The sequence below is a fragment of the Xyrauchen texanus genome, chromosome 41 (assembly GCF_025860055.1).
Source record: "Xyrauchen texanus isolate HMW12.3.18 chromosome 41, RBS_HiC_50CHRs, whole genome shotgun sequence".
NCBI classification, from domain to species: domain Eukaryota; kingdom Metazoa; phylum Chordata; class Actinopteri; order Cypriniformes; family Catostomidae; genus Xyrauchen; species Xyrauchen texanus.
The window spans coordinates 21866336-21885329 of NC_068316.1; the positions used below are offsets into that span (position 1 = coordinate 21866336).

Consider the following 18994-nt stretch of genomic DNA (forward strand, 5'->3'; position numbering starts at 1 on the left):
CATCAGACCAGGCAACATTTTTCCAGTCTTCAACTGTCCAATTTTGGTGAGCTCTTGCAAATTGTAGCCTCTTTTTCCTATTTGTAGTGGAGATGAGTGGTACCCGGTGGGGTCTTCTGCTGTTGTAGCCCATCCGCCTCAAGGTTGTGCGTGTTGTGGCTTCACAAATGCTTTGCTGCATACCTCGGTTGTAACGAGTGGTTATTTCAGGCAAAGTTGCTCTTCTATCAGCTTGAATCAGTCGGCCCATTCTCCTCTGACCTCTAGCATCAACAAGGCATTTTCGCCCACAGGACTGCCGCATACTGGATGTTTTTCCCTTTTCACACCATTCTTTGTAAACCCTAGAAATGGTTGTGCGTGAAAATTCCAGTAACTGAGCAGATTGTGAAATACTTAGACCGGCCCGTCTGGCAACAACAACCATGCCACGCTCAAAATTGCTTAAATCACCTTTCTTTCCCATTCTGACATTCAGTTTGGAGTTCAGGAGAATGTCTTGACCAGGACCACACCCCTAAATGCATTGAAGCAACTGTCATGTGATTGGTTGATTAGATAATTGCATTAATGAGAAATTGAACAGGTGTTCCTAATAATCCTTTAGGTGAGTGTATTTATATATATATATATATATATAGTCTATATGTGCTGTGCTTCACATCAAATAATGTGATCTGCTCTTTGTCATTAATACACACACAGAGCGCACGTGATGTTAATCATGCGGTTAATGTTTAAGCAGTGGCTTCTCACATTCACTTACTGTTAAAATGTATGCAGAATGTATAGGCTTATTTGTTTAATTAAATCTTAGCCTTTTCTCAGTTCTGAACACTGGTTAAATTAAGACTGATTGCGATTTGTCTGGGGACATTACACTGACGTATAGACATCAAAATGGCGTACACACACAGCGATTCCTTCTCAGTGATCAAGTGATAAGGAAAAGATCTCAAAGCTATTTGTTGTACAAAACAAACCCAGATGGGACTTGTGACAGAAATAAAGTACTTTGCAGTACTCTGTAGGGCACAATTTAATTACCACAGTAGCACAATAGGTCTTAACTACCAACAAAAAGCTAAATCACACAATACTTTGCACTAATGAGGGACCGCAGCTGGAGGCTAGCTTGTTTGAGTTCTCCTGTGGAGGGCCTGTCGATGCTCCACTCAAAGTTCAAATAATTTAAACTTTAAAATCTTTCCAAGCATCAGCTAAGGATTATCGGACAATTCGGATGAAGTATCTTACATAATGTGGGGAGTGCCAGCGCTAAAAGTGTATGTGCAGTGCATCTAGATCCATCTAATTTCTTTTACATTTACAAGGTCCTAATACAAAAAGAAAATGATCAAATAAGATAGTGAAAATCCATCTTAACCTTTTCGCACATGCGATCAGACTGGCATGATCACACTAGGCTGGGCTCAGAGATTTATGATCGAACTGGTGCGATCTGCATTCATGCTGCAGTTAGCTGAAGCCGTTGTCATAATGAAACAGCTTCTCAAATAGTCTTAACATCACAATATCTTTATTTTTGATGTTACAAACGTTCAAATATTCCCAAAATGAAAGTTTTTAAAACAGTTACCATCTGAGCTTACAGATGTTTTCAAATGTCAAGCAAAGAATGTATAAACTAGTTCGTACACTCGAGCCTTCTCCTGTTCCATGCGTCACTCATTCTAACCATTGTCTCATCTTTTCAATTAAAATTAATTATAAATAATCATATTATATGTTTGATCATAAAAAATAAATAACAATTTAAAATATTTTATATATATATATATATATATATATATATATATATATATATATAAAAACTTGTCCTCCAGTTCATCTGCTGTGAAGTTTGAGGTGAAATGTTTTCATTAAAGCGCACATTAAAGAACTCCTGCTGGTGGATCCGTCAATACAGGAAAAACTCATGTGTGAAAGGGTTACAATAACTATTAGTGCCCAACCGATTTATCGATATTAGCCTTTCACAGATATATCGTATCGGCGTATATGTTTTCCGATATGCGCAGATATGAAAACTTTTTTTTTCAGAACATATGTGGAAAACAATGCTTGGGGTGATTTAGAATAGTGTCATAATGTAGTTTGTCCAGCAGAGCGTGCTCACTTCAACTGGACAATTCCTACTGAAAGTTTCCCTTGAACTTGTATAGCAGAATGCGGTTTAACACCGCTGCCGCTGTTCATCTCTTGACTCGGTAGGTGTAAATGCTTATTGTTTTACAACCTGACACTAATTTACTGTAGTCAGCATTTGACTGATACTAAACAGTACTACTGATGCTTTTTAAGCTATTTATTGTATTTTTATTTATTGTTTATTTTGTCAGTGTTCATTTCTAGAATTAGTTGACAATGTAAAATAATGATGTCAAGTATTCTTTGATAAAATATTTGATTAAGAAAGCCGACTTCTGAGTTCCTTTGCATAGTCATATCGGTGCACAATCCACATAGAAAAGGTCTGTTTTCACTCCAGCTCACAAATTAACTATAACGGCCACCATATCGGTAATCTGTGAATTTCTCCCCTCTAAAATAGGTATCCATTTAAAACAAAAGAAACGTCCCTTTTTAAGGACACTGTAATTTAAACACTTTATTGTAAAGTGTTTAAACAATGTTTTCCATGCTTGTTCAATGAACCATTAACAATTAATGAACATGCACCCGTAGAACAGTCATTAAGACACAGATGGTAGGCAATTAATATTATATGTTATGGTTATAAAAACTTAAGACACTAAAGAGACCTTTCTACTGGCTCTGAAAAACACCAAAATGCCTGAAAAATGCCTAAGGTCCCTGCTCATCTGTGTGAACGTGCCTTAGGCATGCTGTATGGAGGCATGAGGACTGCAGATGTGGCCAGGGCAATAAATTGCAATCTCCGTAATGTGAGACGCCTAAGACAGCGCTACAGGGAGACAGGAAGGAAAACGGATCATCCTAGCAGTGGCAGACCACGTGTAACAACACCTAAACAGGATCGGTACATCCAAATATCACACCTGCGGGACAGGTACAGGATGACAACAACAACTGGCCGAGTTACTCCAGGAATGCACAATCCCTCCATCAGTGCTCAGACTGTCTGCAAAAGGCTGAGAGAGGCTGGACTGAGGGCTTGTTGTAATGCAGGTCCTTACCAAACATCACCAGAAACAACATCGCCTATGGGCACAAACCCACCTTCGCTGGACCAGACAGGAATGGCAAAAAGTGCTCTTCACTGACGAGTCATGGTTTTGTCTCACCAGGGGTGATGGTCGGACTTGTGTTTATCGTCGAAGGAATGAGCGTTACACCAAGGCCTGTACTCTGGAGTGGGATCGATTTGGAGGGTCTGTTATGGTCTGGGGTGGTGTGTCACAGCATCATTGGACGGAGCTTGTTGTCATTGCAGGCAATCTCAACGCTGTGTTACAGGGAAGACATCCTCCTCCCTAATGTGGTACCCTTCCTGCTGGCTCATCCTGACATCACCCTCCAGCATGACAATGTCACCAGCCATACTGCTCATTCTGTGTATGATTTCCTGCAAGACAGGAATGTCAGTGTTCTGCCATGACCAGCGAAGAGCCCGGATCTCAGTGCCATAGAGCACGTCTGGGACCTGTTGGATCGGAGAGTGAGGGCTAGAGCCATTCCCCCCAGAAATGTCCTAAGTGCCTTGGTGGAAGCGTGGGGTAAGATCTCACAGCAAGAACTGGCAAATCTGGTGCAGTCCATGAGGAGGAGATGCACTGAAGTAATTAATGCAGCTGGAGAGCCAGATACTGGCTGTTACTTTTGATTTTGACTCCCCCCCCCCCTCCCCCAATATTTTTCATATGTCTGTGAAACTTGTTCTGTTATGCCTTATTTGTTGAATCTTTTTTATGTTCATACAAATATTTACACATTAAGTTTGCTGAAAATAAAAGCAGTTGAAAGTGAGAGGACATTTCTTTTTGCTGAGTTTATATTGTATACCGTAACCATAAAACAAAGCTCAATAAAACTCTAGATCTGATGAGATTCTGGTCATACTATCCCTATCATTACTGAAAATATTTCAGTAGCCACGGTATGTTGGCACTATTCCAATATTCTTGGGTATTTATATTTTTCTTTAATAGATAGAATAGATAGAAGAGTTAAAGTTGACGCTCAGTGACTGTGTGCGGTCTTATGCCCTAAAAATCAACATGATATGGCACAGGGAGCACTTTCTTGAAGAATGTAGTTCAGTAAAGTGAGGAACTAAAAGAGGAAAGGGGAATCACATTAAGAGTGGGTGTGCCAGTTAATCAGACTCCTTTTACACCAGTGATGACATCATGTCCTGAAAGCACGCAGGTTTGCCGCCAGATTATTTTCAGCGTGTCCTGTCTCAAGAGGTTGTCTAGTCCCTTTTTTGTTGTGAAAGCTAAAATAATAGCAGGCGGTAGACTGATCAGAGATATAAACAGCAATAAATGTACTGAGAGTAATGCCCAGAGGTCTAAACTACATAACAAAAAATAGATACTGAACTGTTTTTAGTGAATTGAGGTTCAGATCAACATTAAGATTATATACTGCTAACAATATAACAGCAAATGTACTTAATTAAATAGAGTAAGGTTTAACAGGGTATGTAATTGTGATTCGATGTGATTCAGCATGGTTCATTTACTGATAAGAATATAAAAAGTTAGCAGTAAATAAAGCAGAGCTTGTTTTGGTGACAAATCAATAAAAAATAGAGCACTTATTAATATGATGTGACCCGAAACGTATTACCTGGCATCTCATTAGGAGCTTCTCATTAGAACTTAAAACTGAATTAGAAAAACCCTTTTCATTACTGTTACGGATTGGGCATTCCGGAATATTCCGGGTTCAATACAAGTTAAGCTCAATCGACAGTATTTGTGGCATAATGTTGGTTACAACAAAAAAAAAACGTCCGTCTCATACTACCTTTCCTTTTGAAAATGCACAAATTGAGGTTACAGTGAGGCACTTACAATGGAAGTGAATGGGACCAATTTTTGGAGGGTTTAAAAGGCAGAAATGTGAAGCTTAACTTGTTTTACAAAAACACTTACATTATTTCTTCTGTTAAAACTCATGTATTATTAGAGCTGCAAAGTTGTATAAATTGTTATTTTGACAGTATTTTTATTATTTTAGGGTTTACATCGTTACGTCAAACAACTGTTTATATCTTTACAAGGAAAAGGTAAGCAAACTAAAATCATGTTAACATGCATATCGTTTACACCTTGTGGCTAAACTTTTGAAACAGTGAATATTTTAAAGTTTACCGACTGGCCCCATTCACTTCCATTGTAAGTGCCTTACTGTAACCAAGACTTATTTTTTTAAAGAAAAGGAGGGAAAAGTTTAATAAAAATTGTGTGGTAATCAACATTATACCACATTGAGCTAAACTTCTATTGAACCTTTTACATTTTAATGTCATCTATGCTAAGTTCATTCATTGAATGGAAATTCACTTTCTTGTATAAATGCCATTTTAGAGATTCTAAGTTCTAGCTATCCTAAGATCTAGTCTTAGGTCATTGTACAGCATAAAAACCCCGGCTGATGCAGTGGAGGTGGTTGATGTCAATTCCCATGTGGGCCTGTTGAAGCCCTCAGGTTACAGCATTAAATATTCACTCTGTACCTCTGCATAATTTACTGTGTCAACACACAGCAGAATGACTCTGCTAGAAAAAAAGACAGCTGTCCCCAGGAAGAAAGAGAGAGAGAGAGCGAGAGAGAGAGAGAGAGAGAGAGAGAGCAAGAGGAAGGTAAACAAAATAAATCTTCCTACGCAAATGTCTGAGATATTCAAGAATACTAACACCAAATTCTCTATGTACTCTCAGGCAAAGTTGACCCTTGACACATGAGTAGAAAAAGGAAGCGGCAAACTCACACTTGCCTACACTCACCATTTTGACCTACACTCCACCTAGACGCATCCGGAATGCTCACAATGAGCTCCTTCTCTAGTCATTTCATACATCTTGATCAAAGCTCATTGTGCAGCTGTTGCATGGTGATTTTACACAAGTGTAATAGTTAAATTGGCGTGGTTGTTTTAGAAGAAAACTTCCAGTAGCTGGTCAACTAAATAAAGTGAAGCTTTCAAGCAGAGGTAACGTAACAAAACACACCATCCTCCATCGTGGATCAACGCACTCCAGGGCACTCTACCTCCCATTGCTCGGCGGTTTAGATAGTGTCCATTTGGTTGAACCACTTCCACTTTTCCTTGATGGTTCTGTAGTCACTTTAAAAGTTAACTTTTCCCTACACTGTTGGTAGGTCCAGTAGTAGCTGTGTGAGGCCAACAGCTGAGACATTTCCTGAAAGACTTTTTCATTTTGTTTATTGACCACGCCGTGGTTTTGTGCACAGCCATTTCTTTTTTCACAATTCTTAAGTCACGTGAAGAAATGATACTGCTATCGCTGTTTACAACTTTAAAACTAGCGGGTTGATTTTGCGTGTCGGAAATCCAGTGACAGTGGTAGTGACGATTCTCTCTGACCAGTCAGTGAACTGCAGGATTTTGACGTCACATTTAGTATCGGCTCGGCTTGCTTGGAACCTCGGCCAAGGTGGTACTAAAAAAAGTACCAGGTACCAGATACTATCCACAGTGGAAAACCCCCAAAAAACCTCGCAAGTCGAGTTGTACCCCACAGTGGAAAAGCCAAGGAGGAATGTAAAGCCCCATTCACACTGCCAGCGACACGCAGTTGTGCGTTTATTCTTATGTGTAATTTATTCATAGAATGAGGCATGTAGTAATTGATATCACATTTTAATGTCACACTGGTTAATGTTTTACATGTAGTCTGTTGACTAAGTGTCCATCTCATATGTAATTGCTTCACTAAACACCAAGCCCCAGCAGTGTCTGAAAGTTAGCAAACAGTATACTGTTACTCGACTGTTTCGACCAGATTCTTAGCTTTGAGCGAATAAAAATTTGCCGTGAGTGAATGCGAGCCTTGAAGTTTACGTATGTGGCCTGAACAACCACATGCATTCACACGCAACGAGTGTCTCAAATGCGAGTTTGAGGGCATTTGCACAAGGTCTTTAAATGATTAGATAGCTCAAATCAGTGAAACACATGCAGTGACCAAGTGTAAACACACCCTAACTGCTGGTTGGGATGGGTCAATATGGTCTACAAGTCATCCACAAACCAAGTTCAGCTCCTTACTGTTGTGCCCCCTTCCAGCGGTTTTTGAACACAAGAACTGTCCTACGTGAACACCCCAAAAGAAGTCTGGTGGACACGATACAAAATTAGCCAAAAACTATAAAGGGCTTCTTTAAGACCAACTAGTCGTTCACCCCCAACTAGTTTATTTGGAGAATACGTACATTTGCAAAACCTTAAAACACAAAATTTTTCTATCATCCCTTTTACAGCTCCACAATTCTGGATGAAAACTGGAATGCAACCTGGTCTTTACAGGGTCAGAGGCCATAAATTAAAGCCGCAGTGCTCTAACATCTGGTGGGTTCATACTGAGCTAGAATTACATTACCAATGATTGCCCCCAAAAGAATAGACTTCATTTTGCATCGTCTTGGAGATAAATTCTTAAAATGGGCTAAATCCCACAGAACTGCTTATTGTTTCAGACACAGATAGGTTATGCTTCGCCGGAGCTTTTCTTACAGGCATAACAGAGCCTGTCATGTGATCTCGACCTTCCGCACTCAAATTCCGGGGCAGCTACAGTCACCACTGCCCTGTGCACATGGCGGCCCTCTGAATCCAACAGATGGTTTGCATTTAGGACATGGTCCCGTGAAACTAAGAAGGAATCAGCCAGAAAGGTGATTCATGAAGTGGACTTTTCCTCGTTAAGCCAAAATGGCACCAAAAAAAAAAAAAAACTGCTGCCACAGGCATCAGTAAACAAAAGCAATGCTCTGAGAGGAGGCAACAATACAGTAGACAAAGAGCAAAGCACTCAATGCAACTAATAATTACGTCAATGAATGTGCTTGTGACAAAATTTAGCACATAAATGTATGTGTATATAATGTATAATGTATATAAATGTACAAATTGCCTGAATAAAATTTCTGAGGGAATGAAAAAAACAAACAAATGGTTTTAAACTAAAGTAGTGCTATGCGATGAGTCATATGTGCAAAGTCAGTCGTCATGTCCAAGTATTTCCAGGTGGAACTGGGTTGACGACATTGTATGGCATGAGCGATAAAGACAGCCCATTCTTATAAAGTTGTAAGCTTTTGTAAACGGGCTGTATGCAACACTTTAGAAAACTATATAAATACAGACCATTCATGGCATTCGCTATTTTGCTCATTAACTGTGTCCTTCTTTAATGTCAGGTATACCTCGATAACACCCCCTTGAAAAGGTGGTGTTTGTTTCAGCAAATCAGATTTAGGCTATATGAAATTCTAGAGAATATAAGTATTATTAATTATATTGATCTGCTAACACTCAACATCATGGCCAGTTTTAACTAGGGATGTAAAGATCAATTGATCTGGATCGATGCGTCAATAAAATAACCAATGATGCGATAACACTGACGCATGGGTAAACATCGAAGTATATATTTGATAAGATGTACCTTTATTGACACTCTAATGCCAGCCTCATTCGTATGCATTTCCATCAGGCAATGCAGCAACCTTATGGTATTTATCTCTCTTTATTACCTCTAAATATGCTTCTCATGTGGGACACGGAGCGCAGTGTGACTGAAGCCTGGAGTTACGCTCTGCTCCATCCGTGCAAGCATCAACTGGGCTTCCCTCGAAATGTGCGCTCCGGTTACAGGATAGCGCAGAGCAGCTTACATGCGCAATTAAATCAGACTTCCCATGACATTGTGGCTCATGCAACCCATTTAAATTCAACATGAGAATATTTAATCTTTAAAGCACTGTGAAGCAGTTCAACCATGTCAAACAGCTAGATAGCCTCGACAGGCCCTACAATTACAAGACTTTTCATATCTTCAAATAAACACTCTTACTAACTTTTATCACAATAAACTGTAACAGAATTTTTTGATAGAACTGTGGAAGTTGTAGCAAAGAAAAAACAAGGATAGCACATACTTTCAGACAGAAACAATTCATGGGTATGCAAGTATTTTGGATTGGAAGACTTGCTTCGTTGTAGAGATGATAAATTGTCACTGTAGTGTTAACCTCATGACACAAGGCAATGATCTGTCATCAAATGTCCGTTTTATATTATTTGTTTTTCTGTATTTAATTTATAAACATTTTTAACAACTGAAGTAGTTTGTTTTGTTGTGGATGCCCCAATGTGGCTACTGGATTTGCACTTTTCAGAGAGCTCAATAAATGCATTTGTGATATAATAAATGTAACTGATTGTGTAAAATAGGCACATAATATCGATCGCAGGCCCCCGAATCGAAATCGCACCACAACAGAAAATTGACACACCGCACTCATCGCTATGCGAATGTTTGCTCCAGTGGTGTGAATGGCTCCATAGGAATCTATTGTTTCCATTTAAAAACTTCTTCAAAAATTCACATTAGGTGTAAAAAGGCCTTCAGCCGGTACTTTTTTCGACATCAACCATATCGGGTGTTCCAATTTTTCCCATTAATTTTAATACAACTGCTCCATCTCAGGCTAAACTGTCTCTGTTAACACTGATGTTGTACTGTAGGCTAATGATCTGTTAATGAGGTGTGTAATTGTTGTACATCATAATATCTGTCACAATGTCTGCCAAATTAATCGACTGGAATGTTACATCTAGGAGAGCATGTGCCTGTATTTAAGTGAGTGATAAAGTCTTCATCGTGCATGCAATGTGACTTCCATTTGCAGTTACCTGAGTCTACTGACAATCCCATGTTCTGTATTAGCTACAGATGTGTTTTGTTGACTTCTGCCAGCAGTGCCGAGTGTGCAACAGATGTCGGTGGGTTAAATGTTAGTTTGGATGGAAATAAATCACAAAAATATTTTCCACTCTTCTTTCCACTCATGCTGAAAGGAGAAATAAGGCCATGTTTAGATTTCAGGAAACAAGAGACAAAACATCTTGGTGAGTGAGAAGGTGAGGACAGAGCAGTGTGAACTTCAGACCAACCGGAACAAGGGATGAGACATTCTCATTGGCTGCAGAGACTTTAGTCCAATTTAGAGAGTTGGTTAAACAATGGCGAAAGGAACTTAGCAAACAATTCGTACAATTCTATAATCCAACTGTTGTCTTTTGCTGTGACATTTTGACACCTGATGGGAAGAGACAATGATGGCATGAGGCTGATAGGCCCCCCGTAGTGCAGGACTGTCTGTGTCGATTAGTGTCCAGCAACCCCCTACCCCACAACGTGTGGTAAATGACGTGTGACCTGTATCTGTGTGAGTGTGTGTGTGTGTTACAAATTGAATGAAATAGGCCTAGTTTTTTGACTGATATTCAAGATTTTTATGTTAAATTTTCATTTCTAGTTATTTTTAGTTCTAGAAATTTTGCAGTAAATGTTGTTTTATTTGTGGCTGAACAACGTGACTAAATTCTTTGTCAGGATCTATTAAATTATACATTCTAAATTAAATTTATACAAAAAAAGGAACTAGAATACAACTCTTCTATGATGAACATGTTTTCAAAATTAGTTCACAGTCATTTTGAGATTTCTCCAGGACCTTAAGTCAATGACATGTGGTGTAACCGTCCGGAGACAGTAAAAAATACATAAAATTAAAAAATCATATAAAAGCTGAAATTCTTAAATACATTCTGGCATGAGCAGTGCAGAATAATCTTTTTCTCAAAAAAATAAACAATGAAATAATTTCATTTTAATATATGATTAATATTTAAAAATATGTTGTCCACCGAATAAAACTCATGTGGTGTAACCAACATGTAGGTAGCTACTTTGTTGTCATGTGATTTTTTTTTTCTCACCTCAGACAACCTTTTTTGCCAATGACCATTCTGCTAATTAACTTTATTACCACTACAATTTAACTAAACAGTTAAGATTACAACAATAAAAGAGGAGTTATAAATATTAATATTATTATAGGATTCACAAATGTATTGTTGTTTAGGGTTACGTATATTAAAATTTAGTAATTATTCAAAAATAAGTGGCATAAGTTACTTTACTTGTCAACACCGTTGTTTCCTGTTGACCGCACAGAAGTCTAATGCAGATGGGTTCTATTCTTTGGAAACCCATTTAATGGTGCGATTTATTGAAGACCCAAAATTAAAGAACAAATAGCTGATTAAGTAGAAAAGTGAAAATATCTGTAAAAACATTGAGTCGGTCTATCTTTAGTGTGTATCCCATAAAACAAGGGCGTACAAGAACTCAAAGAAACTGACATAATTGTGTTAGTCATTCAACTGTAAGTCTATCTGCACTGGCTGATAGAAACCATTAGGACATTTGATATAACGTTACACTGGAGCGAAGCGGTGTTTATGCTGGTGCATCACTGGGCATGCAAGCTTAATCTGGAGCTGCCAGACCTTTCATATATCCTCCCCCACACTCTCTCTCTCTTTCCTCTCACTCAAATTCTCTTAGTCCACATACGCACTGCAGCTAAATACACTTTTCACTCCTTTTCTGAGTGATTTTAGCCCAGTTCTATGCACACAGACATTGGTTATTTATGGGAGTGACAACTGCATTTTACAACCAAATCCACTTCTGAAAAATTGAGGTAGCGAGAAAGAATTTATTAAATCTCTGTTGAACTGAACAACACATTTAGAAGCACAATTCTGTGAGAACAAGCAGTTTAAATCAGCAGCATTAAGGCCAAAACATACTCTACACAAGTCTGAACATAGACGGTTTTAGCTACGCAAGCTCGATTTTGTGTGTAGTCACATCCAAAATGTGTCAGACCGCAATTTATAACACAGCGCAAGTACCCATTGCATTCTCAATGTTGCCACAAGGGGCGCTATATTGGACATTAGTGTGAACTGTCCATTTCTACTGTTATTTTTCTCTTTCAAGTAGATTACAATCTTGGCAGAGCAATCGTTTGAAGAGAACATTGCTGAGTACATAATGTAAAGTCAATATTTATATCATCTTACCGGAATAATAAAAATAGAGTTTATTGGCACAGACTTTTGAAGGTACCTCTTGAGTACTAAGGTTTGCTACCACCACAGTAATGCAAGAAAGCATGTTATTTGTATTCAACTGGACTACGCACTGGCTAAGCATTGGCCAAGCGCTCGCATCTGCATATGAGTACTTGTGTAAAGCATGTTTCTGGCCTAATGGTGGCTCAGTGAATGACTATTTACTAACTGGTAGAAGTTACTTTGGCCAAAAACAGCTGACACCAAATCGGTTAAACTGTTCTCAGTTTTTTTGTTTACAGCTGTGAGATGCCAAAACACTGCTATGGTTATCGTGATGTCAGTCATTGCAATATAACTCCTGTGACTCCTGTAATCCATACAGACATGGAACAAAAATTGATGGGATTCACTGTAAATACATTTATCATACAATTTGTCCATCTCTTGTTTTTTTTTTTGTGTGTTTCTGTTGTTTTCTCTCTCTGGCTCTGGGTTGAGTGGCACAGAACAGCACATTGCCATCAGGGTTATGTATTACGCAATAGAGCGAAGAGCATCAGACCAAGCTGGAAGCTTTCAGCATAACATCCCCCCCATCTGCCCTCCCCCCGTCCTCTCTGTGTCTGTAACATCAGCATGCAAAATGCTGAATTGGGTTTTCCAATTCCTACCATTCATTTCAATACACGTGGTCCATCTCTGACTAAACAAATTCTATGTTCCAAGCCAAGCGGCATTAAATGTGTCCGGTTAGGTTTGACATAGGCTAAATTCGATTTTTGTCACATTTATAGGTGTTTTTGAAAACGTAAACTGAGCTAAGTGGATACATTTTAAAATGCAGTCTTCCTATTTTAGTGTGGACAGAGGAAATGGAGATATCTGAAAACGATGACGTATTGTCATGTGACGTATTCATGTGATCCATTCAAGTTTCAGATCATACATGGAATGGCATTTTTTCGTGTGATTTTAGCACGGAGCGAAATCCGAAACTGCATTCGGGTCCTTGAATGACATATAACGTGTGAGTAAGCACAGCCAGTGGACTTTCTGGTGCCCTCCTAGGTAAGATGGTGCCCCCCTAGGGAATTGGTGCCATATGCAGTCTGCTTATTGGGAGTGGCGGTACTGATAGTAGTACAGAGTCTAATGAACTACTTTTGTAATGTTTTAATGTTTTTTTCCCCCTTTCTTTTTGGAGCTTGACAGACATAATCGCTATAAACTGTTGTTGTACAGAAAAAAAATTTCTGAAAAGATTATCCTTGTGTTCTGCAGACAAAATAACACCATACCGGTTGAGGGTAAGTGATTTAAGACAGAACTTTCATTTTTAACTGGACAATTCCTATATGACAAACATTGGTTTACAAACTGTGAAACATGAGAGGTTCACCCTGACAGTATATGTATATTAAAGTAACATTCTGGTAATCATACTAGGAGATGAGTTAATTTATCACACAATGTCACTGATTGTTTAGAGAGCAGTTTAAACCCATCTGTGGTCTTTGGCATAAAAACAGTTCAGCTCTGGAATGTGGCCCAAATAACGTGACTAACCCAACTAGCTATTTGGTTTAATCTGGAATCTCCAATATCAATATCAAGGGCTTGGGACACATGTTGACATAATAAGAATAGCATGCCTTTGCAACTTGGACAAAACTTGAGACTTTTGGATATTCTAATCATAGACTGTAAAAAAAGATGGATGACGCCCCTTCGCTCTTTTCCATTGGTGAGAACTGAAGCCGCCAGTGTCCCGATATGGCGCTAACATCTTGGGACTTGAGCCTGCGCAGTTGCGATTTCAGGACCAGGTCTGCACAGTAGGCCCTCACTCTCGCTGAATCAATGGCAAGCACACGCCCCTGCACTTTTGACGGTGTGAAATAATTTATTATAGAAATTTAGATATTAAATTTAAAGCTCCAATCTCCTCAGTCCTCCGAAGATCCCAAAAAAAAAGTCAGTTGGTGCTTTAGTGACTACTTCGCTCAGAGAACCTGTCAATCACAGCTGTCAATCATGATGTCACAGCACCGTTTTTATAGCATCAAATAACAGAAACTATCTTTGGAAAAAAGATATGTGAAGTGTAATTTAATTGTTTATGACCTATACTAGGACCAGTCACCGGGGGGCGATCGAGATGTTTTGGCTTCACTTTTGAGGGCTTGTACGGCACACTTAATTCTAATACATGATCTTATCAAAAAGTCTGATCCAATGAAACTTAATCATGTTCCTCATATCTTTTGTCATTTGATCCATATTTGACATACATTAAGGGGTACGATTTCCAAGTAACCGTGCAAATTCAATGTACTAGCCAATATGTGTTGAAGATGACCATCTCTTGCTTTAAAAGGCAAGTGAAGCTTAAGCAAAGTGGCATTTCAACACTGTTAAAATAATTGCAAAAACAGCTTCCTGTCTTCAAAATATGAGCAGAAGTGGTGCAATAGTGTGGTGTTAAACACTATACAAATGCCCTACTAGTGGTACAAGTATTGTACCACTATACAAAATTTATCCACCTTCTTCTCAAGTCCCCCATACATCTGGTTTAGATGGTGTACATCACCCACATTTTCTTGAAGGTCTAGTTGATAGGCAGAGAATTGAACTGTGGTTAGTGTGTGATTCTGTGTGAACTTTCACAATTAGAAAATGGGTCTAGATTCATACAAGCGTTGTGCAGGAATGTTACAAATTATAACAATTAAACTTCTTTGCTAAACATGTCACTCATAGTAAAAAAAGAGATCATCCCCCTGATTGTCTTTAAGGTAAAAGCCACAAAGCAGCTCTTGAACACTGGCAAGTGCCTGTGTCAATTAGCATTTAAAAGTGGTACATTCATAAATGAATGGTAGAGTGCAGATATGTAGCCTTTTACCATTAATTCAACTCCAATCAACCAAAATACACATTTATAATGTTTTAGGTCTTAATAACACTCGGATCCATCCAAGATATGAGTCTCAAAGCTGGCGTAGACTTACAATAGCCACACACCCAATGATTCATCAGTGGAATCAGAAGCCAGACCAGCTGGCTGAACAGAACTGCAGCCCACACAGCAGAATGCTGCTTCTAGCCTTACAGATTTCAGATGAACTTAAGAGAAGCAATGTACTGGTACAATGAAGCTCTGTAAATAAATGCATTGTACCAATGCAATGTGCAAATGTAAACAGATGCAATGTTCTATAAAAACATATACACTACACTAATGCAAAGTACCAGTAAAAAACGTACTGATGCAAAAACCACTATAAACAGATGCAGTGAACTAATGCTAAGTACCTGTGTAAACAGATGCATCAAACTAGTGCAATACACTAATGTAAATAGACACTAATGCAATATTGCATGGGAAAAGCCTGCAGTTTCTTACCTCCTCTAACACGCTGACTGAATTCCTGCAGCTTTGCAGACGGGTGGTGAAACTGGATGTGGTGGGAGAATTGTAATCCTCTGTTGTTTCCGACAGAAACTCCGACACCGATATTTGATCTGGCATCCTAAAGCGTGAATTCGCCCAGAGAAAAGATTAAAATTGTGTTCAGACGACCAAAAGCATTAAAAAGAAGAGGGGGAGAGATGTTGAGCTAACGGAGCGCGAGATGCCTGCTGCAGCAGCACGCGCTAAACGATTATATCCCCAGAAAACTCAGCGACCTTTTTATTTTTGGGTTCGGCCGTTCCCCTGGGGACTGGATACGCTGTTTCACCCCTCAAACCCTTGAGCTCCGTGGACGTGCAGCTCAGTTTATTCGAGTTGTTTAGTTACAATTCCAGTAGCACGCGCCGTGAAATGATGCCCAATTTGCCCACATTACGTTTATCCTCCTGATGTTTACGACAATGAGTCTGCTAGTGACTTAACGAATGAGATTACCGTGTATGTATGTTTATACGTGCATGCATACTCAGCTAACTGTTTGTCAAACGCCTATACAAGCTCCCTGCACTCAGATCGTGTGAAATGCGCAACGCAAAGTGTGACATATCCGTGCGCGCGCTCCACATTCACCCACCCACCTCTCTGCGCATGCCTCTACACTGCTAAACCCACTCACACTGGCTCTGTGGGCAGCAGGCCAGGGTTTGGTATGTCTTTATGAAACGTAATAAATGCATGCATGTTTCTGGCTAAATCCAAAAAAAAAAAAAAATAAAAAAAAATGAGAGGGAAGAAAGGAAAAGCGGTTAATTAAATCGCTTAATCATGTCTTTATTCGCTTCTTATAATGCCAGGTTTATGTACGTTTATGTAAGTTAAAGGGGTTGTTGTTTCTATTATCATTATATTATTGAGATTATTATTACAGTCAGTAGATTTAATTGTGACATGCTATAGGCTACATGAACTATTTTAAAAGCTACAACATAAACGTTTTCTAATTATTGTATAATTATTATACATGCATTTTCTTGACGATAAAGAAAGGTATTTGTGTACTACCTATTGTATTAGTAGTAGTAAACTTATAACAAATCATCAATGTGAGTCAGTTTATCACTAAGGTGAGTTACTGTAAAGAGATACTCAGCACAACTGACAGTCAGTATGGTTGTTACAACTGCGACTTCTACAGGTGAAATAGAGAAATGCATTTACAGATCAGTCGATCTATTTATATTTTTGACACTCATTCCTGAAAAGATTGATAGTAATATTTTAGATAGTAAAATATTTAGATAGTAATAGTGTCTTTATTTAATCTCAGACTGACACGATGTTCAGTGGGGGGCTGTATGGGGGTTAATACATCTGTTGCAGGACTCCCTGTTCTTCTATTTTAATCTTTTCTATTTGCAAAAGTAATGTTTGGGAGTCTAAAATGTTTATTTACTATTTGCAAACTAAAGCTGAAAATAGAATAACCAATAATCTTAAAACAAATGCTTTTGTGAAACATCTTATGTGCCTAAGACTTTTGCACAGTACTGCATATATATCATTCTTTTATTATTTATTGTATAAATTATTATTACAGAATTATTATTACATTATGGTTTGCATACAGTACATCTGACAGTACATCTTCAAAAAAGCTACATTTCTTACCGGTTCCATATAGATTCCTTAGAGGAAAAGCTTAGGCGGGAAGATGAGGATCTCATGACTTGAAGTTGTAGCTTAAAAGGAATAAATGCAGATCACAATGGATGAGCTTGCCTTACATACATCTTTTTCTTCCTACCATTTTATTAGTTAATGTAGCAACATTAGCAATGCATATCATTAACGTTTGCCTAGCCTATTGATTTTAAACAAAAACATACAAATCACATGTAGACACTGTCGATGATATACAAATACATTTTTTTTCATGTATTTCTGTCTATATACACACATACATGTGTTTAAATGTAAGTAGCTACTGTTCTTTACATTGCCATTATGTGTCAGAGCTACAGTTGGGTACTACTACTTTTAGTATAAGAATAATAAACATCATTAATTGAGCATTTCTCATAAAAGTAACAGCTCAAATTGCTTTACAAAGAAATGAAACGTAAAATAAATACACAGTAATCTAATACAATAACAATAAGAAATATGCCATTATATTCCACATAACTACAAAGTCGGCTACTCACCAAGATTAATGCAACACACGCTTGTAAAGTAAATATATTCCAGTATTTGTCTCCCTGTGGTTTTCATATTAACCTGAGTCTCTCTGCCATCCTCTCTTTGGTGAGTTTAATGAGTGTTTGGTTACTATCTGCCTGTGGGTCCCTTCCTTGCTTGGGGAGGAATGTGTGCTGAAAAATAGCCTGTTACAATGGCTACAGGATCCACAACCTAATGGCTCAGGAACTACGGAAATCCAGGAGACATGGGACAGGAAATGTGAAATCTGTGTAAACATGTGCCTGCTCAAGTGGAATACCCTCACATATATATTCTGCAGCTCAGAAAGAGTGATATACCTCACACACCTGTGAAATGGACGGGGAATATGCAGTCATACTTTACCCTATGGGTAAAATAACTCTTAACAGGCCTGTGGATTACAAACAGGTATTATATTTCTGTTGCTCAACGTACATAATTTACTTTTATCCAAAGTGCCTTACAATGCATTTTAGCTTTGCATTTGATCAGTAGGTGTGTTCCCTGGGTGTCAAACCCATGACTTTGATGTTGACTATCATGTGAGTTACATGAACATTGTTTAAAGCATTTTTACAAACTGAGCTTTACATTACGCATTATTTATATACACTTGCTTAGGCCTTGATGTTTTTGTTCTTTCATGACAAACGTTAAGTTGAATCATATATTGAATCATTTATATAACAGATTGTATTAGATTTGCACTACGTGTGTATGTATGAAGGTGAGTGTATGTACGTATTTACATTTACATTTATGCATTTGGCAGACGCTTTTTTCCAAAGCGACTTACAGTGCACTTATTACAGGGACAATCCCCCAGAGCAACCTGGAGTTAAGGGCCTTGTTCAAGGGCCCAACAGTGGCATCTTGGTGGTGCTGGGGCTTGAACACCCAACCTTCTGGTCAGTAACCCTGAGCCTCAACCACTGAGCCACCACTGCCCCATATATGTATAATTATTTATTTTGTGTTCTTTTCTGTTTTTAATTACCTATGTCTTGCTGCTGTTTTTGGTATTGTTTGTATTGTTGTACACTGGAAGCTCCTGTCACCTAGACATATTCCTTGTATGTGTAAGCATACTTGGCAATAAAGCTGATTCTGAACACAATCACAGACTATTACAGTACATTGAGTTCCTATTTTATCTAGTTATCAAATTAAGGCACTCAAATGCATGGTTATTTTGTCTCTTTTCCATTCAACATTGG

General features: G+C 38.4%; 1 protein-coding gene across 1 annotated transcript in view; it reads right to left on the reverse strand.

The window, feature by feature from the left end:
* asap1b (ArfGAP with SH3 domain, ankyrin repeat and PH domain 1b) overlaps positions 1-17989 on the reverse strand; it is a 107765-nt gene extending 89776 nt beyond the window's left edge. The window contains exons 1-3 of the mRNA XM_052114337.1: positions 17759-17989; positions 17223-17293; positions 15546-15672 (exon numbers count right to left, since the gene is read on the reverse strand). Coding sequence (XP_051970297.1) covers positions 15546-15672; positions 17223-17278 — 183 coding nt within the window. The 5' untranslated portion in view covers positions 17279-17293; positions 17759-17989. The remainder of the gene's footprint in view (positions 1-15545; positions 15673-17222; positions 17294-17758) is intronic.
* Positions 17990-18994: the final 1005 nt, after the last annotated feature.